Source organism: Thunnus maccoyii, chromosome 13 (assembly GCF_910596095.1).
Source record: "Thunnus maccoyii chromosome 13, fThuMac1.1, whole genome shotgun sequence".
Taxonomy (NCBI): Eukaryota; Metazoa; Chordata; class Actinopteri; order Scombriformes; family Scombridae; genus Thunnus; species Thunnus maccoyii.
Window position 1 is genome coordinate 12,869,010 of NC_056545.1, and position 24,842 is coordinate 12,893,851.

The 24,842-nt window shown below is 39.1% G+C and overlaps 2 protein-coding genes across 4 annotated transcripts in view; one reads left to right on the forward strand and one right to left on the reverse strand.

The window, feature by feature from the left end:
* The window catches only part of LOC121910887 (gamma-aminobutyric acid receptor subunit beta-2), a 70,826-nt gene extending 58,329 nt beyond the window's left edge, over positions 1–12,497 (reverse strand). The window contains exons 1-3 of the mRNA XM_042432273.1: positions 11,819–12,497; positions 11,574–11,671; positions 10,825–10,892 (exon numbers count right to left, since the gene is read on the reverse strand). Of these exons, the coding sequence (XP_042288207.1) occupies positions 10,825–10,892; positions 11,574–11,671; positions 11,819–11,901 (249 nt within the window). The 5' untranslated portion in view covers positions 11,902–12,497. The remainder of the gene's footprint in view (positions 1–10,824; positions 10,893–11,573; positions 11,672–11,818) is intronic.
* Positions 12,498–16,901: 4,404 nt separating this feature from the next.
* The window catches only part of gabra6b (gamma-aminobutyric acid type A receptor subunit alpha6b), a 38,013-nt gene continuing 30,072 nt past the window's right edge, over positions 16,902–24,842 (forward strand). Inside the window, exon 1 of one of the 3 annotated variants that reach the window (XM_042430668.1) lies at positions 16,902–17,031. Coding sequence is in view for 1 of the 3 variants with exons in the window: in XM_042430667.1 (XP_042286601.1) it covers positions 24,720–24,808 (89 nt within the window). In the remaining 2 variants the exon portion in view is untranslated. Of the gene's footprint in view, positions 17,032–19,884; positions 19,937–24,646; positions 24,809–24,842 lie in introns of those variants that run through there. The other 2 variants (XM_042430669.1, XM_042430667.1) reach the window with 2 other exon arrangements.

Genomic DNA, 24,842 nt, shown 5'->3' on the forward strand with positions numbered 1-24,842 from the left:
TGAGTGAAATGCTAAAGTGAATGACAATTACATGCTAGCAGGCAATGTTTACCATGTACACCATCTTAGTTCTGCATATTAGCATGCTAACATTTGCTAATTAGCACTAAACAGAAGGTGCAGTTGAGACTGATGGTGATGCCATTAGGTGTTGTTGTTGCAGCTGAAAAGTCAGCCTGTCTAGTTAGGTGATGAAGGTAATTAAATACCAGAGACACAGCCTTTTCCCTGCAGTCCAACTGCCTTTAATAAATCAAGTATATGCATATAGTCTTCCCAAGCTCTGTAGCAAGGGAGAAGCACATTGATCAACTCACACAAACATTTTATACTTTCAGCTTCTGTCCAACACAAGTGTCAAAACAAGCACCTCATGGGTAGTCACATTTCACTGTCGGCACAACCCTGTTTCCTGCAAGATAATTAATAACAATTCCATATATGGAGTCATGCCTGTCTTATACAGTTTCCAGTTCTTGCATTTAGTTCCCCTTTTCCAACAATCATTTGTTAGAATCGGGGTCACTGTGTATCACGCACTTCAGATAACCATTTCTATTTCTTCTTTCTAATAAACGAGATATTCATTTCACCTACACAAACAAGGTGTGAGACAACTTGGTGAGACAATGTGCTTAAAACAGAACAATGTGATTACAACATATAAAGGTCAATAGGGTCAAGAGTGCATCATGTTGTTTAAAGACAAAACTGATCAGTTGAATACACTTCTACACTGCGTTAATAATCATTATAATATTAATTTAATAATACAGTATTTTCTCCAACAGCACACTTCTAATTGTCATGATTTCCTTCACAGTGTAGAGGTATTTGATCATGAGCCAAAGTATTGAACTAAGTGAAATTTTATTCTAGTGATAGAGCTAGATGAAAAGTCAAGGATCAATAAAGTTATTACAATTCATCCTGTAAGTAATGTCTGAACCAGATGAAGGTAATCCATCCAATACTTGTGGATACATTTTCACAGCAGCTCTAGATAACAGTTAGATGACCACAGATATAAAATAAAATATATAGAAATATAAGAGAGGGAGTGCAACAAAGCTGTAAACTATGCTAGAGCATCGAGGAAAAGTAAATTTAAAGAGTATTCACAGAATAAAAAGCCAAAAAGTTTGGTTGGCTTCAGGAACCTGTTGAACAGACTACTGATGAGATTTAAAGAGATACCTACAGTAAAAACAGAAATAATGGTGTCAGTCACCATTTACCCAGACATCTTTGTACACACAGCTTATGAGATTTTGACTGCACAAAAACCTGTGGTAATCTTGTCATGGCGACAGCTGCTCCGTCTACCTCTCCTCCCTCCGCTGCCTCTGCTTCTTCTCAGTAATACGTGTTCTGAGTACTAGCCACCCCTGTTGTTTAAGATATGCCATTCCTCACCTACCCGCAATCTATTGCTACTGAATTTTCTGCTCCTGCTCAGCACCTAATCCAGTCACCTGCTCACCCAGCTGCACCTCACCTACAATTAGCTCCAGTCTATACAGTCTATAGCTCACAGTTAGCCTCTGCCAGATTGTCCGTGTTGTCTTGTTGCCTTACTGTTTCAGCCCTCACTCTGTTCTCTCTGTCCGTTCCTATTTATATATGGCCATCTGCTTGTCTTTTGATTCACTGCCTGTTACTGTTTTGGGTTTGTTTCCCATATCGGATTGACATTGTTTCCTTATCCTGCCTATTGACCAAGTGAAGACTTTCTTATCTCCTGAGTTCTGGGTTCAAATTCTGCAATTTTTTGTTGGAATTATTCTCTGTAGGTTGATTGTTGCACTGTATTTGTGTCAGAATAACTTTTGGTACTTCTATTTTTCTTTTTTTTTCCTTTTTTTGCATTAGACAGAATGCTAATTTATTAGTTATTCAAAGCTGATGATTATCATTTCAGAGATATATGCCTTTGTTTATTTCCATGTATCTTAAAGGACAGTGTTATTCTATATTTTTCTTATTCTCAACAATTCCCAGCAATCAAACCCAACAACTTGTTAGTCTGTTTCACAATCACCTGTTTGTGGCACTCAGCATGAAACCCAGTCAAGTTGCAGTTTACATCCATGTCTCTCCAGACTCATGTAATATTTGTAGTGAGGACTCTGAAGGAATGTAATTAAAGGTATTAAGTGTATTTTGTGGCGAAATGTAAGTTATCATTATATTGACATGTATGACTGTAGTGAATAAGTCAGCCCTGGCTCTTCACCCATTCATCACAAGATTGTTTTCTCAGCTACAGTGGTAAGCAAACCTCCATAGTCAAGTGCATTTGGAAAACTATTCCTATAATAAAAATAATAATAATAATAATAATGATGATAATATCTTTATTTATATAGCACAAATGTTACAAAGTGCTTCACAAGGCAATAAAAACAGAACAGAATAAAAGCAGAGACAGTAAGAATAACTATAAAGACAGAACAGGGCTGAGGTAGATCAAGAACAAAAATGTGACGAAATCAAATAAAAACAATATAATATAATCCAGTAAGAACAGATAAAAACAAATGAAACAGATCAAAACAAATATATGCACACATGAATACATATCTACACAGAAACATAAAAATATACATATAGAAGCACACATTGAATAATGGCTAGAAAAGTGTTTTTACAGAACATTATGATGTCATCGCGAGGTTGATCTTTGACCTTATGCTATTAGACATTGGTATGAAACTGTCATAAGGCTCAGTAATTTCCTAAAATGGCTTAGCACTGTAGTTTTTAGCAAATACTACTCAAACCGGAGTATGATGTGTATTTGTTGGGGAATATTTTTAGTTACAGATCAATACAAATTTAGTGTCCCAGTGAGTATTTACGACACCAAGGTATGTGGGATCTACTCGAAACTGCAGTACCCAAGTTCTTTGTAATGCTGGGTTCAGACCATAAGCGGAAGCGCTGCAAAGCATCAATTCTTGTGCTAGCAGGAGTCTGGCTCTTCACACTAGAAACACATTTCTCCGTGCCAGTCAACAAGTGATTCTGCTCCTTTTTTTCTGCTCTTTTCTAATCACATGTAGAGCTGATCTTTGCAGATGTACGGGCCAAGGTACGAGCTAACATGCCAATGCTAGTGGGCTAGTGCTATGCTAACAGCAAACTAAAAGATTTTAATGTTTTATACAGTAAAAACAAATCACAGCAAAGGCGTAGGCACACAAAAGTGTAACTTCTTATTACAGACTGTGCTCAGCATTGGCAAACAGAGCTGCAGACTAAGTAATAACCTTATTATTATTATTATTTTTTTTTTTTTTGAACACTGACCAGATGTTCTATGCTGTTCCTGTGTCTGACTTCCTTCCCGGCTTGATCTGCTCTGTGCATCCTGACAGATTTGCTTGCAGCGCACAGAGAAAATAGATCAGATGCCGAAACTATTGCTGCAGATCGCGACTTGCTGCAGGCTACTAGACTTTCCTTAATAAAAACTTTACAGAATGAGTCTGACTCACAGGCTGAGACATCATTCTTAAACATTCTTGTTCATTCATATTTTTAAACATTGAACTTGCATCCAAGTCACTGGGAAATAGATAAAATGCTGTGAAGTACACAACAAAATGCGAAAGTCTAATGGCTGTGCCCACGCTAAAAGCATTGATTGTCAAACTTATCAGCATTTCGGTGGCAGAAACAGTTGCTCACACTGATCTAATGTGCACAGTCATTCTCATGTGAGGGGAGCTTTAAAATGCCAATTTGTTATTGCTTAGGATACGTTCTGCATTTTTTGTAACCTAGTTTTCCTTTTCTTGTTTCTTATCTGCCACATTCAAGGATTATAAAAAAAAAAGATTTTCCTTCCTTATTCTAACATCATGATCACCACCATCATCACAGCAACACAACCACCACCTACCTTTTTTATTTACATTACGTTAATTGGTTCTGATAATAATCAAACACCTACCCATATGCTATGTATTGTCACTGGTAACATAAAAATCCTCTTTTCAGTATACAAACAAACAATCCTCTTAATGTTTGTCCTTTTGCTGCTTTCAAGTGGCACATGAGTGTAATCTAAATTGATTGCTAAAACTCTATAGGGAGGTATATGGAAACCTACCAGCATGAATAATGCAAGTTGGGGCATGGGTTGTTTCAGCACTCTACTCATACAATTCATCCATTCCACCCTCACTCCATCCACCATCCCTTGTGACATTCCTCTGCGCAAGCTTTTCTGTATTTGTATGTAATGTATGCAGCTCCTGTGTTTGTTTCGTGTTTTTCTCTTTTTTTGCTGAATCTGTTAAGCATAGCAGGTTGCTGCCAAGCTCTTCAGGAGGAAGGAGGAAGGCACGTGGAAAAGACAAGGCTAAATGAAAGGGTTATAAAAATGAAATGAAATGAAAAATGACAGAATAACTGGAATAACACACATGTTGTCAACCTGGGGGTACCACACACCAAATAATCAAAAGACTAAAATAGACAGTCAAAAACAAAAATTCTCTACAAATATTAATGGTACTATGAGTGAAGGGAATACATCATCCCCAAGATTGTTGCTATCAGACCTGATATTTGTTCACTGACCTCCAGTTGAGCTGGAGTTAAAGTTACTGCATCAGACAGTAGAAGAGTTAAAGAGAGTGAATTAATTTACCATGAAGAAGTTATGGTTACACCCTACCGAATATCCATAGTAGAATCACCATATAATGAGGGGGGTCCTTTATTGTTCTTTATTGATACCCCTGGTATCAAAAAAGAAAATGTGGTAGACTGCAATGCACACTGCTATTGGGCTGAAAGCAACATATCACACAAATAAAAAATTCTACATATCATCTATTTAATCAGACTGCTGAAAGCTGTACTAATAATAGTTATGAACCCACAGAGGATTGTCACCCAACTCTGCACTTCACCTGAGCTTTATGAGGCTTCTTGGTGTCTTTTTTGTTTTTCTTTTTTTACACTGTTTTGGTTCACTCTCGCCACTCTACACTACCCTGTTTCCAAGTGCAGCAGGAACCTGTTTACAGTAAAAGAAAAGGCCCTGGTAAACCCACTGTAGGCATACTGCCCAGCATCAAATGGCACACAGACAAAGTTAGTAACTAACTGGTGAGTCAGATATTTCCCAGGAGTTGGTGAAGACCAAAGCAAGGCTAAAAGGACAGTGAACACTGGACTCACATTCATTGGATTGGTGAGTTGCAATGGCACGTTTGGCATTGCAATTATATAAGGTTATAATATGTCAATGTTGTGTTTACAAATTGTTCCACTGCCCCCATGTGGACCAAAAGATCAGAATCAAATACTACTTTAAGCTTGTAGGTTTCATCAACACAAGTTTTCATTATTCATACTTGTGCTGCATGGATGATTAATACATTTCTGCTTAGCAAATTTAGATGACTGAAATGACCTGCATCCAGTCTCCTCCTCTGAGATTGCCAGATTGTTCTTGTGTAACTACTGTTTTACATTCTCTTAACAGCAGAGTCAGTGCAGTGGTTATATAAAGTTGATGCTGCTAACAGGAAAGATATGGTTAACTTGTAATCTCATTTTAAAGCGTCTCAGCGTGTTCAAATGTTCGGATGTCTAAACTGCCTGTTGTTTTCTTCCATCCTGACTTCAACTTTAGACATGAAGTTACTAAATATGCAATGAAGCCTTTTTGTAGGGCATTACACCATAAGTCAGCTGCTATCCTTCAATATATTTCAAATTCAATTCAGGCTAATTTTTAATGACATTGTCCTGGAACAGGAGTTCTGAGATGAGTGTAGGGTGACAGACCGATATATCATCTAAATATTGTTATAGACTGGCTTTCCTCATACATTATATTCACTCTAGCTGACTCCATTACAGCACCAAGTCAAATCCTCGTGCACCCTGCTTGAGTTTGTCTCTGCTTTGTCCATTACGTAACCCAAACTGCTACTTTCCTGGAGGCTACATTAACATACCAGTTTATGAGAAAAAATGACTGGCGACTAGTGGGGGATTAAGATTTGTGAATATGTGTATGTACATGAGGGACAGAAAGAGAATGTACATCCTCACTAGAGACATCCTAAGTGTACAAGTATGTCCATGTCTGTGCTATATGCTAGCAGGCTTAATATAGACTGTGGATAAGCAGGGGACACTTTTTCATTGCAAGATAGGACTTCCGGTAACTAAAACTTTTAATGACTTATTAAAAGAGTTCTCCAGTGTTCATCTTTATTTTGAGCTTCTCTTTGAGCTGCACAACATCCAAACCAACTACAGCTCTTGGATACACGTTACATTAATATCTTAAACTGTACTTGTCCACTTAATACTTTATCACCCAAGATTTTGTCTGGGGACTAAGGTCAACCCCCGTTTTCTCATTAGCTTGTTATGAGTTTTAAATATAGTGTGAAGATTATATGAATAGTGTGACAGTTCATTTTACAATAGAAGTAATACAAAAAAGTTGGAATGTCTTCATAAATTTGCACATTTTAATTGAGTTTAACACATTTCTTTTTATATATTTCTCCAAGATTGGGATATGGTGCAGTCTGTGAATCTTCACACATTGCTTTTCGCTCCCATTGGTTACTATGCAACCATTATCAAGCAGGAGATAATTTAGAGATAATCTGAGTACTGACAAAGACTGCAGTGATCAACCCCTCTGTGTAAAGCCTGGGTTGGCAAAAAGGGTGCATGAGCAGTGACAAAGAGATAATAGTGTCACTTTAGCCTTTCAAGAAAATTAAGTTGCTTTCATTATCTTCAAAGATTAATTATGTCATCCATCCATCGATGGGTATCATTAACAGTACAATGAGCTTATTAAGGTGATGTTTTCCTCATTATTGCCATTATATACTGGACAAACAACCCAGACTCACATCAAAATCTGTAATAGCTACATTGGTCCACAGTGCAAAACATATTAGTTCACAATAAAAAAATTGGTGGGATGAAGGATGTCTGGTTTCCTCACTAAGTCTGATGCCACCGAGACCTGGTCCAGGATAAGCAACGAAAGCGGGATGGATGGATGGATAATATATCCTACAGGCCTTTAGTTTTCAGTGAAAGCTTGATGCATTTATATCATACATCCCATCAATGATATCTTCTGCTGAACTGTTAAGTGAATGAGAGGTGGAAATCACTGGGAACTAAATGAGGGGCTCTGAATTTCACAGGCCCTCTCCAATGATCAATAAGCTCCTCTTGACCTTTATGTGCATCAATAATGGTATTTCTGCCTTTTGGAGGAGGATAAGAACTTTAGTTCATCCTCAGACAGGAGTATTTCTTCCCCTGTGAAAAATGTTGGCTTAAGATTCAAGTGCTGAGGAGCTCAAACAAGAGCAAATATTGAGACTTAAATGGCGGTGGAAAAAAGAGAATTGCTGGGAAAAGACAGAATGAAGAAAGAAACCAACTAATGCCTCTACATGCCTACATATTTTGTATTCTCCTTTGACTGGTGCATGAATCAAGGCTTGCCAAGCTACCTGCCTTGGGTTGAATGTCTAACATGACTTTGGTATTCAGTGTGTGTGTCCGTCTTTGTATGTTCACCTCTGAGTCATGCAGAATGAACCCGCAGCAGTGCTAGGTACATGACCTTCCCTCCAACATCAGCACCGCTGCTGGCTCTCCACATGGTAACTTGTTAATGTCAGAGTACTCTCTTCTATCTATCTCTGTCTCTCTCTCTCTCTCTCTGTCTCTTCCTGTCACATACACAGAGGTGATAAATTTGACCCCTAGGTCTTACACACTCATATCCTATCCCTTTTCACCCTCAAAGGCTTGGGACTTTGGCTCTGACACCCCGGAACGAGTGACCTTTTATGGGTATGTAATGAACACCAGCCACAGCCTCCTCATTCCATGTCTGGCTCCAGGCCTAAATGGCATGTAATGTAGTTTTCTACATGCTATATGACTCTGTAAAGTCAGTTATTGTCACATAGTTAAAACCTTTGAACATCTCATTAGTCAACATGTGCTACCTGCAGTGGCTTGACTTTAACTGTCAATTTAAGGGAGGTTAGGGTGGGGTTTTGGGATAAGGCCTTGCAACAGTCCAGGTTTTGCACTTGGACATCAGAACTGCTTACATGACAAATACTGGAGAGGACCTAATGTCCTCTGGGCCAGTCACGCTTGAAGGCTTGCATACTTAGTTGGGTGACTCATCTAAAGTGAGCTAGAGCCCTATGCTATTTCTAAATGGGTTTCTGCTCTGTGACATTGGTAACAGAGGGCTAAAACAGATGGTTTAAGACAAACCTCTTTGCAGTTCCTTATTTTAATGGTCCCTGTGGTAAAATCAAGTATATACACTATGTTATCACCTGTTCATGTCACTGCTTTTAATGTGAGGCCTTCAACAGAGAGCAGTGGTGGGTGGTAGAAGAATATATCGTGGATGTCCCGCTCTGCTGTAATGGCTAATAGGGCACTGTTAGACACATCCCTCAGTGACATCTTTCCATTATCCTCATCCTTGTGCCTTATCTATTTTCTAAAGAAAGTACACAGGGTGGTTCTATCCCAGCACCAAAATAAGTGGCAGACCAAGAGCCAGTTGTGCAAGAGGAAATGGAAGAAAGGAAAATGCTTCTAAGCCAGCTGCTGTCCTAAAAAGTGGTTACATTTATAGGAAAGGGGAGCAGATCAAAGATACTGAAACCATTATGCACACATGTGGCCTCTTCTTTTCATGACACTCCAGTGGGTCAGGTGGTAATGACTCCCCTTTCACATTAGAGGGTGTTTACTGGGCCAAACCTGACAAAGGAATGGGATGATCAAAGAAGTTGCGCGGCACTGGATTTGTGCATTTGGATGAGGAGTGGGTTTATTTGTTTGGCCATGTGTGTGGGTGTGAGTGTGAATATAACCCCCACCCAGATGTATTTCTGAACAAGAATAAATGAACCTGGGATGTACTCTATGTTTTTTTTTTTTTTGTTTTTTTTTTGTTAATTTTTGTTTTTTTTTTCAGGCCATGCTGAAATTTGTAGCCCCCTGGAGATAGCGGTTGAGACAACAGTAACAATAATAGTAAACAAAGCACAACAAACTTTGGAGTGTCCTTTTGGCTTAGAATATACGTACTACAAAATATCATACACTTGCAACACCATGGCTAAAAATGTTTTTTGCCCTTTTCCCTGTTTCTCTTTTGGATTTCACTCTCTACTGCATGTTATCAAAAAAGTATGAATTCATCATACTTACTTCAACATCAAATCTGATACTAAATATTGTTATTTTGACTCAAAATGATGGACCAGTAATAAGAATTGTGTTGCCTAACATCATTATTTTGTCATTTAAGTTTAAAAAAGGCCTTTCCTTCCTGCTTTAGCTGAGAAAACCTACATATAAATTGGATGAAGTAGGTTTTATGCATTAGGTAATTAGGGTTCAGATACAAATAACATCTTATATAATACTTGTATTTGATTCCTAGAAAAACATCCATGTCTCATGTCTATACTTCAAGTATACAGTATATTCTCTACTTGCAGGCACACACATGCACAAACACAATGTAAAGCAGCTTTCAAGCTCTTGCATTAGTTACACAGAGAAAATGTGCCTTTTAATTAAGGATTCAAGGCCACTGTGGAGGCCTCTATAGACCTGCATTGTGTATCCATGTGTGTGTGTGTGTGTGTGTGTGTGTGTGTGTGTGTGTGTGTGTGTGTGTGTGTGTGTGTGTGTTTGTGTGAATGGTTGTGCAGGTCTTCTGTGTAAATACATGCAAATAGACTTGTCTTCATCTGTTTTTTCTCATCTCATCTCTACTCATCAACATAGTCCACAGGAACACAAAGATAACAACATGAGCAACAGCCTTTGGGTGCTGCTGCCGAAAATATTCCATCGCATAATCATTCCCTGACATCGCAACATGACTCATATCACAGCTAACAAGCTAACACCAAAATAGCAGCAACAGCAGGACACATCTGTACAATTCAAAAAAGAAGTTGCAAATGACAACCTGTCAACTCCAATAGAGGAGGTCAACCACAGACACAACCAATATTACAAAAAAAAGATGACAATGGGCTCTTCAGAATCTCATGTATATTACCATAAATATCAATTTTTGCTCACCCTGTCAACCGTAAGTGTCAAAAGTGACCTTCCATGATGATAAAATGCAGCCTTGTAAACTGAGGTGCAGTTCTCAAATCTCACCACTAGGAGGTGCACTTGTATGAAGCAAAACTTAATCTCCACTTCTAATATCCACAGCTCTGAAGTTCTTTCACTGCCACTATTTCTAGTAAAGCACTTATAAACCAGCTATGACAAACAATCTAAAGTATTTCTCATGAAGCAACATATTGTCTAGCCAGAAATATTTCCAGGGTTGAGACCTGGGTTTATACAATAACTTCCCCTTAAGCAGGTCAGAGTAGATTGAACTTTTATTTCCCCTAGATCCTTGATTTTGTGAAGTAACTGATGCTTGGCTGTGTATCTGTTCATAAAAGCAGTAATCAGCTTATGAAAACAACGACAAATCTATGTCCATAAATTTCAAAACCTCAGAGAGGTCTAATCCATGCCATCAGCCCTCAAACAAAACGATCACTGCCTTTGAGCTCTCAAAATCCACAAGTCGATGCGAGTGATCAGAAAAAACGACACAAACCTGCATTGGGAGGGGTTTCCCCGGTGGTTTGGGAGGGTATTTCCCCTGGTAGCCAATACTTTTGTGCACAGCAGGGAACATTAATCCAAAACGGTCACTCATTGTCAAAGCAGAGGTGATAATGGCCTACTTACCATATTGACTTCTGATACCATGTCTATGCTGGCTATGTCTATATTCATTCCCACTCCAACCGGTGGACCTGGGACAGATCAAAACAACGGTAAGCAATAGAAATACAGTACATCAGGTGCAGCCTGTATTAACCATTTACATATATTTTTTTCAAGAAACGGTCATTAATGTGTGCGTGATGGAAACACAGATTAACACTTATGAATTTAGCTGTTGTCAGCCGGATAATAGTTTGCAGTGTTCATTTCGGGTGGGATTAGATGCACTGAGCTGCGGTGAAAGTGCTGGTAATTCCCCTAAAAGTTGTTGACATTAAATCATCTAGCTTCTGTCGCACTGAACACCTGAATTGGAGCATGGATATAAACAACAATGGGTACCTATTTGTTAAAATTCCAACAGACATGCATTGAGAGTAGACGGCCACCTTTCCACTGTAGTGGTTTTTCATTCAAATAAATGAACTGGTGTATCTTATCGTCCACGTTCATCCTTGAACCACATCACTCATGTGTTCTCCCATTATATCGGTACTGTTGGTTGTTTTTACACATTGACTCGACTGTATCATATGAAATATCACAGCTGTGGCACCTGCAGAAGCCGATAAGAATTCTCGGTTTTACTTTTCGAAATTGCAAACCTAGTTGAGTTATCGGTGATTATCCTCGTAAATGTAACACTACTATTATACAGGCTGACAAGGCGCAAACTCGAACAGAGTTGGTGATAATAGCAATTCATTTACCTCCGAAATCTGGCCTCAATCGTATATCATAACCTTTCAACAGTCTATCCACCGTTTCTTTAACCAAAGACATATTACTAGGGTCATTGACACCGGCACTGTGGAAGAAAAAAGAGAGAGGAGCACAGTACATTTAAATACGAGACATTCTTGGACCACAAAGTGTCCAAGTATTTTCCATGCCGTCTGTAACACAGTCACACTTAGTAAAAATGAGTGGAGCATCCTCCGACCCGTTTACTTACCTTTGGGCGCACACCACGACCACTACGAGGGGGAACAACCAGACGCAAAAACACCTCATTCTTCTTATTCTGAACACTGCCATACTTTTATTTAGTCTTTTTTTTTCTTTTAGTGAAGACAGTCGAGATCCAACTTATTCTTGCCAGTGCAGTAATTCCAATGCCGGGCGCATGCGTATTCCCGACCACAACATCAAGAGGCAGCGCTGCTGCTGCTGATGGTAGTGGCAGAGGTAGTACCCAGCCACGGAGGAAATTTAAAGGAGAATCAAGAGTACGAGTTACTCAGGGGCATACGGGGGTCTCCCGGTGTGACTGTTTGAGAAGCGGCAACTATAACAGGAAAGTCAGTGGTTCGAATCCACGGGAGTTTTATGGGGGTGGGTTTGTCTCTCTCTCCGTTCGCTCTTCAGACTCCCGTCAACAACCATGTAGTTACCCCTGAGCAAGGCACTTAACCCCGCTGCTCCAGTAGTGCTGCTCCGGGGCTCCAGCGGAAGTCTAGACTGGACAGCCCCCAGTGTAAATGTGCGTAACTTCTTCAGCGTGACAACAGGACTGGAGAGAGCTATCAGCTTTACTGTAGTCGATTCAATAGCCTGGGTTTTCAAGTTGACAACCAACTCAAACTTCCACTTTATAATTATGTGACAGCGCATGTGAGATAATGAAACCAATGAAGAGCGCGTTTCAATTGATATGCTATATCTGCATTCATTTTCTGCTTATTGAAAAGTATTGATCAATATTGTGTAGTAGCGCTTGACAGCTCAAGGCCAGGGAATAGAACAGACTCAACCTGTGCTCACTCCTTCAAAAACACAAACACAACTCTGTTCATGGTGACTGTCCATGGTGCTGAATTTAGTGCATTCAGTCAACCCCCTCTCCCTGACTCTGACCATTGTGCTGAATGTGCTCCCCTCTGACCCTATCTTTCTCGCCACACGCAGGAGGGGGGTCGGTTCCGTGCTATAAATGAATCCTTGCACCAACAGTTGCTCACGCATCGATCTCCACGCAATTGGGCCTTTGACGAAAATGAGAAGCGTGGCTTTATACTCTGAGAGGCGCGGTGCCAATGCAGTGCCTCAGGGTTGGAAGCGGGATACATGAAGCAGCGCAGTATGCACTGAAGCCTACACTCAGCACATCTCTCGCAGCCATGCACGCTTGTGGCTCCACGCACTGGTAAGCAGGATGTGCGCCACTGTGTAAAGTCGGACACGAATCGTCATGGATATGGTGGGATCAGAGGCGGATGCTAGAGCATTGAGCCCTGTATAGGAGTCCTAGAGTAGCTCTACTGCCTGAAAGAGGAGGGGAGCAAAAGTGATCATATCAGGAAAAAGCTGAATTTACTGTACTTTCATTTAGTGGCCATAAATGTGAATCTACTCATGTTGAGATTTTTTTCGATCCGTACTTAAGGCAAATTTCACATTTAATATTGGAATCCACTCTATAGTTGAAAATTAAAATTCTGGTACCCAATTTGACCTGGCATTGTAATTGAAATTCAGTGTAAACTGTGAAGAATTTAAAAGTCAAATTAAACACAGGTTAAAATTGGATAATAATTGCTGGTATATTTTCAGTCCCATTGTACAAATAGGCAGTTTATCTGCACTGCCACCATGTTTTGCATCGTTGTGTAATCTACCAGGAGGGGCTGAGAGAGTATCAAACTCAAAATTGTTGTTGTTCATACACGCACAGATTTTAGTGATTGCTGAAAAGCAAGTCAATCTATTTAAGTAATGCATAAGTTTGGTTTTGTGGCAAATCTAGGAGATGATCACTATCAATCTAGGGTTTACCTATCATGACCTCTTTGAGCATGTATTTTGTATGTCACTAATATTCATTAGAGGGTGAACAGATGGTAGAACCATAGAGTGCATTGCCAATCACAATACTGTGAGTATAAAGCACTGAATTGTATTGTAACCCTTCAATGTCAGTGGGTGGATGTTCCCATCCCTTTGAAACCGGCACTGATGCAAGCAAACCCATATTTTGGCCTGATTAACTGAATTGTTTAACATTCCCAAAAGGACCCTCTATCCTATTTTCTATCTCCAAATGTCTTTTTGTATCTTTGCACTAAGAGGAATATAATGACTGCTTTTCTGAGCCCCTCAGTGAAACACCATGTATTTCTGCCAGTGCAATATTCAGGTTGTCCTGTGCTGATGAATAAAAAAAGGATGTTCAGAATGTCTTTTTGGAAAAAAGGCATTTGAGATGTTTCATGTCAGTAAAATTGGGTTTGTTTGCTGGCATCTTGGCAAGATGATTGGAAATGTGTACGTGTATAGAGGAAGCCTGTGATCTCTCTCTCCCTCTCTCTCTCTCTCTCTTCCTCTCTCTCTCTCTCTCTCTTTCTCTCTCTGTCTATGTGTGTGTTAGTGAGGACTCTGTGCCTGAATACACAGATAACACATCTCAGTGCACCGTCTGCCATGACATTAGTTTTTCTTTTGGCAATAAACAATGTGATGAAGAAAAACTCAAATACGGGCAGAGAATGTCACACATTAGTGTTTAGTTGGGCATAACATTCAGTGTCAAAAGTTTTAGCTTTTCACTGTATACACATACACGCACACACACACACACATCTTTTGTCATAGTTTACCTTGAGGGGGGGCATCTTTTTGTCTACAAATGGCAGGTGAGTTCCCACGCTGTAACTTTGGAAAATGTGTCCCTATATTGTTGGTAATATAAGGAACTACACATACATACTACATAATTCTAAAATCTTAAAAGTAAAATGTTTCAATAAGTGTTCTTATGAAGCACAAAGTAGCTTTTTTTTACAGGAACAGGTTCATATTTATTATGATATGAGGTTTATCCGTGTTAAGTGGTGTGCCTATAATTCTATCTCTACCCACCACATGGCACACTATGAATGTTTCCTCAATTAAATCTTGCTAAAACCCATTGTAAGACCTTGCCAAATATTGGCAAACATATAAAGCCTTTGAGATCAGCTTTTATTTATTTACACATTTCAGGGATGTCCAGAGGGAAGGTGGTAAGGGAAGAGGATGGATTACTATGCAGTGCTTAATAAACCTCTACAGCTTGTGGTCTTACTGTGGAGTTTGCACCTGGTCTGGTCTTAGCAGGTAACACTTCCCATGGATTGACTGTCTGATATCCATCCAGCCCCACAGAGATGGAGTGGCAATATGCCAAAGCACCTGGCCAAAACACCATGGCATCATTTCACCCAGTTCCTGTCATGATGGTGACTTTGAAACAACCATCAGCACTGTGAAGAGACATGAAATATATAAATAAATTGTGGTTTTGTATTTTGGTTTTATCTACGTACATGTGTATATCTTATTTGCTTTGAAATAACTCATAAAGGTGCATTTGAGCTCACTTATTGGATCAAAAAAACCAAAAAGCATGGGCTTCATGGTTAACATACATAACATTTATAGCATAATCAAACACAATTTGCCATCCAGAGATGGAAATTGCACTCTGCCTTTCCCTGTAATTAAAACACCTCTCTGTATTTCTCTTTTATGTGTACTGCAATTACAGCATTGACATTGCTGATTAGAGCTCCTTAACTCAGCAGGAGAGCTCTATTTAAGACCTGTAGAAGGCACATTCAAATTATAGCCTTCTAATTGTTGGCAAGGTGAGCTCTTTGGGTCAGTGAGACATAAAAGAATTCAGAAACCATAAAACAGACAACTTGCAAAAGTTAAGTGTAATTATAAATGACTAAGATTATTATTCTTATTATCACTTAATTTACTTTTTGTTCAAGGCATGTTTTTTCTGGATAGGAAATACACCTAAATGAATACTGGCAATAGTGCAAGTTGCAATACCACAAAGAAAAAAATACTCCATTACAAGTAAAAGTCTTGCATTCAAAACTTTACTAAACTAAAAGTATGTAAGTATTACTAGCAGAATGTTAATCAAGAGTAAAAGTACTGATTACAGCGGCCTCTGTCAGTGTCATATTATTGTAGAGTTAAAGTACTTTAAAATTAAAGGATAGCTGCAGTTTAATACAACTTGGGTATTACTCTCATAGCTCAGATAATCAGTTCAAACCTGGGTGGTCAGACAATCAGGCAGGTTGTAAACAAGTGGACAGTTTAGCCAGATTATCTAAACCACTTTATTTGGAGGTAAACATAAAAGTGAGAGCACAGATAATGCCACTAAAAATAATTGCACAGGACAACCATGAGTGCATGTAATTAGTGTGATGGATGTTCAAAATAGACAATTTGACATGTGATTTTAGAGTTTGCTTTTCTCTCTCTCTCTCTCTTTCAAAAACATTTGACTCACCTGTCAGGTTGTTTACAACTTGTCTGACTGTTGCACTACTTTTTGAGTGATGTTGCAGGATTTGGAGATCTCAGCATACTCTCAGAGAGTATAGAACTGATTTCTTGCACAACGAAAAACGTACAGTACGTTCAACCATTGCAGTGCTGTGGCATCTGGTTGATATATAACCTCTAGTGTAGTTTTCAGTATATCAACTGGAATAAGGATACTTTCCATGCTTAATAGCAGATGTTTTTGTATTTATGATTTCCCAGCTCATTCAAATGTTATTCTATCTTTATTAAATCAGAAACACACACATTACTCTTCCACTAAATAACCAGCAGGCTTTTTTTCCTGCATCCAAGGCTGTGATGATCTCGTTCACCAGCAATTATGTTCATGAATTTGTCACCATGGATCCATAGTTCACTGTGCTATGTACAGTAGCTGCACTCCATCCATCACTGTTCACCTTTACCGAAGGCAAAATAGCCCATCAACATTGCTTCAGAAGGACCCTGGTGGTGTTGAGTTTCCATGCAAGCCCTGGCACCACCAGAGGGCTGCTGTTCACCAGGATCTCCACCTGTCCCAGCCAAAATGTCACACTAGTGGTTTTGACCTCTGAAGTGTAGATAAGCAGGACAAACGGAGTCCATCAGCCAACCTTTATGCCTCATTACCCTCCCTCTACCAGAGGAGGCGCCACCTGCTATCTCTTCAAGGTTGCGGTGTCCTTCCCTGCTAGCTACCACCAAAATGGCAGATAGTTGGCCAATTTCTTGCCCACCTCTACTCGCTCTCTCCCTTCATCTCACTCTCAGTCTTTCGCTATGCCCCTGACAGACGTTGGTCATCACTGCCAGAACTGCTGACAGGAGTCCAGGGTGAGTGTCAGCTTTAGCCACAGTTGGAACGGGAGGGAAGATGGAGGGAGTGATGGAAGGAGGGAAGGATAGGATGATTATTTGAGGGCCTCTGCCAAAAGCCCCTCTTTTGGAGTGCTGGCATCAGAAGTGATGATTTAGACGGTGACACAGGATGATAACGCAGTCGTTGGCTTCTAGTGTCGCCATTCCACCATGCCACCTGCAGATCAAGTGCTACTGTAACACAGTGAGGCATACACTTGAGGCCGTTCAAAGTGGCACTTTAGTTTCAATATGGGATATGAGCTATTTAAATAAGGAAGAGCTATTCTGATAGAATACATTTATTTGTGCTATGTTAATAGTATAAAACTGAGACCTACTCACAAACTTTTTACTGGGAATTTATAGTTAAAAACTCCTTTTTAAGTGTTATTTTTTCCTTCAAATATGCAACCAATGACCAATTCTCAACTGATTACAATAATAAAAAAAATTTTCAGTGAGATTTTTTAACATAAAGTTAACCAACATCTCTATGTATTCAGGAGAATGAATTACAACCTTCACAGACACCCAGGTGTTACTTTGACCAGGCCAAGCTTAATCGGATCAACTCAGTTTGAAGACACAGCTCTGCAGAGTTGGCCAACTACCACCCCTGCAGGCTCACTGACTTTAACTTGACATTGATTCTTTTTCCATAACTACAACTGGTAACCATAGAGACTGTATAATAAATCTCTATTCTTACATCTGCTAAATGAGGAGTATCATATGCACAGCAATGTTTCAGAATTTCCAGACAAATCCAGCATCAAGCTAAATGATTTGTGTATTTTACATAATGAAAAGTGTGTTGGAGGAACAAAACATTTCACTCAAAGGATGCATGCTTTCTCTAATGCACATCCTGGAAGTTTGTCATTTGGTATATATGTGTATGTGTGTCTAAGTTTTGTTACCCTCATTAGCTTTGAGGTTGAGTTTCAGACTTCAGAGTGATGGTGTTTTCTGTGAAGTGGTCACCGTGGCCATTTAAGGGGGGCTCTATCTTCATTTACAGCTTTTCTCAGTTGCTTTAGTACAATAATCAAATGAAAATAATAATTCTCACTCAAAACATGATGTAAAATTCTCAAAACCACAGTTAATTTCCTTACAACAGTATGCATTTCTTGTGTTCATCAACATGCTCATTGTTTAAACCCTCAAATGCAAAATATTGCAGTGAGCTCTCAATACCTTTCAAACATTAATATTTCATATGTTCAATGATCCACTATTATTATCTAAATAATTGATAGCACTTTAATCTTTCCAGTAAACTCAATTAGTGACATATTTATTCTCAAAATTTAATGCAAACTATCACACATAATAAGTTTTATGTAGTGAGTATCACAGGTATGCTGAATATGGACCAGGAGGATATCTTCTCTATGTATTCAGGTGAATGAGAGACAACAGCCCTCTCATATAAAGGGGAAGATGTGAAAGCACAGTATGTGGTGGTGTGGTCAGAGAAAGAGGTGGGCACAGAGGGGGCGATAAAGGATAAACCCTCCATGCTGCCTCTGAAGAAATCACAGCAGAGTCATGTAGGTGGGATAGTTGAGTCATGCCAGGAGCATCCCTACAAAAGTTTCTAATTTGTATGATCTTGTTTTACTGAGACGTTTGTCTTCACTGTAAAATGTTGTAACAGCTTTATATTTTTGTACTTAAAATAACTGTTACTTTAAGTTTCTTACTGTTAATAGAGACAGAAGATGCCCACTGAGAATGAGAGTCCAGTAAATGTGGACTGTCTGTTAAAACTTAAGTTTGACTTAAGCAATGAGAAATGGAAATGTCATTTTGGTGACAATGATTCCCTCATTAATGAATTGATTCATTGTCAATGAATTTTGACAGAAGTTAAATGTTTTTTTTGTGAGTGACAGCTTTTTTCAAGACAAATAAAGAGTTGTGATGCACAGTATAAATTGATGTGGTGACTGCTCCAACAGTGTTTCAAAACAGTGAGTTAATTACTAATTGAGAAAAAAAATGTATATAAGCCTTTCATCCTCATCTGAAATAGATTTTTAATTGATACACACAAAATATGTTTATAAATCAGTACATTCATACACACCTTTTTGCAAATACCCACCAATATTTTCATAACCAGTACAAATATAATTTAATAGTTTGCTGAATACTTAACTACATGCACAAGCACATTTAACACAACGCCTAAGCACAACACGTCTATCTATAACTCTATAGCCTAAACCCAATGAAAACTGTAATTGTCATGAAAGTGCTTATGTTAAAGTACTTTGTCATTGTTCATTTCAACTTATGTTCTGCCTTCTTTATATTTCTTGGGGGCTGTTGGTTGAGTTTTGTGCTGCTTAAGTTTTCTTGCATTTTTCTGACGTTGAGGTTACAGGTCAGCTGAGGCAGAAAAACAATAAAGTTTTGTCTTGCAATGAAAATGGATTGGTTACCATAGAAATAGTGCCACGCTTCATCTGCTTCTGTTATGCATGTAATATGTTTGTGCAATGCATTCCCTTGTATGTGCATATGTACTGTACATGTGCAAACTATTAATAATGCATATTTGTAAGGTTTGTGTCTGTGTTGGTGGGTTTGTGCAAAATTTGGTGTCTCTGCAGAAAGATGTACCCCAAGTGTTGTGTTGACACTTCAAAGATCAATTATTATATGCATAACATTTACATTTCAACCACAAACACAAACCTTGAGGCAATAAAGTTTATTGAATTGTGTTTCTGTGTTGTTGTTGTTGTTTTGTTTGTTTGTTGTGTGTGTTTTTTAACTGCCTTTATTGCTTTTCTCTGTACTGCAGGCTGCTGGCAGCTGTCCAGCACAGTTTATTGGGAAGCTTTTGGCTGCAGTCAGGCGAGAGGTCAGCTGAGGCAGTGAGGACAACTGTTTTCTCAAAATCAACATTTATTTTATCTTACTATGATGTGGTTGTGTCTCCATGGAAACTGCAGGGCATTTTTTTTCCTCATGTAGAACCCACTGGAGGTGCTGCAGCACATCATGTCTAAGGAGCAGAGATTTTAAAGAACTGCTGTTTGTGTGTGCAGCGTTGTGGATGCATGGCTGTGGGGGTTGAGAGAAAGAAAAGTCGACACCCAGGCTGAGTCGCAAAGTTTTCAAACCACTAAGTTTAATGTCTTAAGCAAAGTGGATGCTAATGTTTCTATGGAGGCACATACAAAAACATGCTGTATGTTCATTCAACTACTAACCCACACACATACACAACCGATACATAACTTCTTGCTTATAAAAACACATTTGTGAGTATTCTCCACCATGTGACTAACTTTTAAATCTTAACCCAAAAATCATCCCTAAACTCAAACCTTACCCTAGACCTTTTTGGCTACCACACACAGTACTGAATGAACTCATACACTAACCTTCACATAACTCTAACTTTACCCTAAACCTATGTTGTGACCTTATTAAGTCACCTTTAGAAGCAATGACCAGAAATTCCTCATCTTTCTATCCACACCAACAAATTTAGTTCTTAACAGTCTAGAAATACACACACATTCCACCACACATGCTGAGTTTCTCCTACTGTAAGTGGTTACCATAGATACCACATGGTGAGGCTCATGAAGTACAGTGGGTCCATCTCACGTGGGAGATATTGTGTATTTATAGAAGCACTGTGGTGTGGCCAGAAATGAGTTTAGACAATATGCTTTTTAGGGGGTAATAAGCAATGAAGTGCTGTAGTGTGTAAGAGCGACTTTAATGTACTGTGCACTGGTAAGTCAGGATTGACTTTGAATTGTCATTGTGTGTAGTACTTGCTGAACAATAGATCTACAGTAAGGCATTCAGAATAATCAGATCTTGAGCAAGAAGGGTCTTTTTTTCCTTACCTTCTTTCTTTGTCTTCTGTTACTGCAGTTTTTTTCTCTTCCTCACAGCATGCTCTTTTGTGTGTCAGTGTCAGTCTGTTCTCCAAAGAAAAATCTGAATGACCAGCTCTGGGCATACAGTTTAATAATAATAATAATAACAATAAAAAACACTTTTGTTCTGCCATTAGAGAGCTCTTCTTGCCTCAAAAGGTCAGCGAGTTCTGGAAAGTTTCTGGCAATAAACTGCTAGCTTTGTACCCAGCTGTTTGAGAGGCTGCGATATGTGTTATGAAGAATCAAAAACAGAGCACATATCATGACATGTTTAATTAAGTCATATTTTGTTGGATAATGAACTAATTAACAAACTCTTACTGAAAGCATTTTTTTCTCATCAAAACACCCTGAATTTCAAAGTATGTCTTCTTATCTTTCCCAAGTAATTGTACTTCCTAAAATGACATAATTGAATTTCTACCCATCCTGGCATATGAGGTGTATTGTTCTCATGGAATGAAACATACCATCATTATCACTGTGCCTTTTTCATCTCAATTCAGACCTTAAGTCTAATGAATGGTTTGGTGATTATATTTTGTGGAAATATTGTCTATTAGATATAATGGTCTCCAATTATTTAACATTGTTCACTTGACATGGGCGTTAAAAACTAATGACCAATTACAGAGAATGTATGAATTGGTCCAGACGGAATAGAGAATGAGGTGTCAGAACATGCTGGCTATAGCAGGATAATCAATATGGCTCTGATAAAAGGATTTGGAGGAGCTGATTATTATCTCAATTGACTCTCAAATTGTAGGATTAATAACTGGTTCATATAGTAATTTGCCCCCCCCCCCCACACACACACACACACACAATTTAACCAGTCTAACTATCTGGTCCTGCACTCCAGGGCACACTTGCTACACAACTTTACATCCAGGTAGATAGTGATCCACTCAGGAAGACAGGCATTTTGTTTTAATAGTTGTCTATAAGTCAGTCAGTCAGACATCCAGCCATTTAAGTAACTAGCTAGTTAACAAGCCATCCTATCAATCACCCATTTAGCCAGCCAGTCAGACAGTTAACCAGCCAGCAAGCCTGTATATTTAGGAAAGTAAACGCTATACTGACAGGAAATCAGGTGGGCAAAGAGGCAGAGGAGACACAGATTCATGCAAGAGCACACATGTGAGTGCACTCACAGAATCCTGATTGAGACCCGTAAGGCAGTCGTCTCTAACCTAAACAATGTGTGGCAACAGAGCCCTTTCTGTGTGAAATATGAATTCAGCATTGTGGTGTGCAAATTTTTGTGCTAATACTGAACAGGCTGTATGCATGTAATGTGTGACATGCCTAAAAAGCAGAGAGATTAACAATGTCTGTGTGGGTGTGTCCAGTGCATGATACTTAAAGCAAACAGCTATTAAGGTGGATTACAGAGTAATGCCCTTGTCTGCGTCATGTGAGTGTGCCCGTGTGTGTGTGTACATGTGGGCCCTTGCTTGCTTGTGACGTCAGAGGCCATTGCATGTTAAGCACATGCACATCAGTGAGGAACAGAATAAATTCACTTCTTGTCCCAGCTCATCCACAACCTCAGCTAGTGCCAGCAAAGTGAATCAGGTCAGGAGCCTTTCATGGTCAGTGCGTTGTGGTTGGTGTGATGAGTTGACCTCATGGATGATAAGATCAACACAGCATCAGGGTCTGATGACTTTGTCTACCACAACTAGAACTGCTTCTACTGCAGTGCTACTTCAGTTTATACTGTGGTCACTGCTGTTTCTTGCTACTGCTAATACTTTGTCTACCACCCCTCCTATTCCTACTGTATCACCACTATACTGTTGTTTCATATATTATTGTTACACTTGCCACATCTACTCTTACTACTGCTACTATGCCTGTTTCTTTTGCTGCTAGAACTCTTGGATGGTGGGTTGGAGTATTGGAGTAGTATTGGAGTAGTTGGATACATAGAAGAAATATTAAAAATATTTTTGGTTTGAACCCCTGAACACTGCAAGGTTAGATGTATTATGTGTCTGAACAGCAAACAATACCAACCTATGGCGCTGCACCACATGAGGTTGTGTCACTGTGACTTCTCTGAAGAAATGTGTACAATCTGTTTAGAACATATGGAAAACTTGAAATCCAACTGAACCTATACTTTTACTATGACTATAGAATTAAATCAACTAGTATTAATCAGAGATTTTCAGTTCAAACCAAGATACAGTCATCAGATACAGTGCAATAAGTCTAATCTTCTTTAACAGGGCTAACTCTGGATCTGCACTTGATCTATTGGTGATCCATTGTTGTTTGCATATGATTCAAAACATATTTCGAGATCATTATATAACCTGTGTTTTGAGCACAAAGAGACCAGAGTTGAAGGATTATGTTGCGTAATCAGTCTCCACATTTTAATGCTGTCAGAAGAATATAATATATGTTTCTCCCCGACATGAATTATTGATAATATGACTATGATACCACTTATAATGAAAAAATAATGTTGTGCTGGTACTCTAGCTCACTGATGAATGAAGACATAACACAGTGAAGACACTCACTGAAGTTGGAATGTCAGTAAACATTGGATCTCTTTTTTTTTCTATTGCAGGATTTCTTGTCTTTCAGTTTAAGGTTCAAGTTAGTTTAAGGTTAGTTATCATCAGTGCAAAGGTTGTAAAAATCTTAAGCTTTTAAGTCACAAATGGTAATCCAATCAAAAGATCCCTACTACAAAGTGCTTGCTTTAACTATTATGTGTTCCCCAACCTTTTGATCAAGCGATCCTATGTACCACTGGTGCCATTCTTCTCACCGAACCTTTAAACCACAATAATTAAAAACATGTGATAGACTCTAGTTTTGCACTTGGCCGGTAACGTCTAACCTGTGCTTTCCTCTTTTGCCTCTGTGCCATAACCCATCAGCTGATAGTTGTGCCACTGCAAGCTCAACTTTACTGAGCACCAGTGAAAATGATGCAATATCTTCAATTGTGTTTTTGCAACAGAAATAAACTCATGTCAGCCCAGCAGGGATAGCTGACTTTGACAGTGTGGTATTTCCCTCTTGTTCTTGGTCTATGGATATTGTGAGTTTGAAGTTGCACTAAATGTATCTACCGCCCACTCCACTTAACCACCCAACCACTATATGAATCACAGTTCATCATGCTTTATCTCTAGTAGCAATTTTGTCTTTGTATGCCCAAGCCACACACGCGTGCACACACACACACACACATACACGCACAGAAAGATACTGTAAGTAACAAATGCTGAGAGGGCATAGCAAAAGGATATCATTTAAAAATTATACTGTATTCAAAAGGTCACTGGGTATATTGTCCATTGATATGATAGTGCTGTTTTTGTTTCAAGCTCTCTCCCTCTTCCTCCATTTCTCCCTCCTCTCTCTCTCTCTTTCTCTTTCTCTCCATCGCTCGTTTCTCTCCAGCCTTCTTTATCAGATAAGCACAGTAACGGACATTATTTCCATCAAACAGAAACATTATCTAAATATCCAAATTGCACTTGAGACGAGTTTATTCCTTGTAAAATGGCTTGTTCGGCCCCCCTCGTCCCTCCTCTCCACTCTCTTAAAAACTCTTCAGGTTTTTCCAACTGAGCGATTCAGGCTGAGGCGGGCGCAACCGCACTAGAGGGGAAGTCAAGTCGTGCTGGACTGGCGCGATATCCTCGCACGGTTCACAACTAAAAGAAGACCTGACCCGCGTCTAATCATGGTTTTAAATGATGGAATATGCTGATTTTAAAAGTTGACCAGGGATTTCTAGTTGTGGGGTGTTTGCGAGGCATGGCTTTCCTTTTTACTTGCTTATTTCTGTCTTGGTGAGTATGACAACTCTTTTCTCTGCATGTTCTC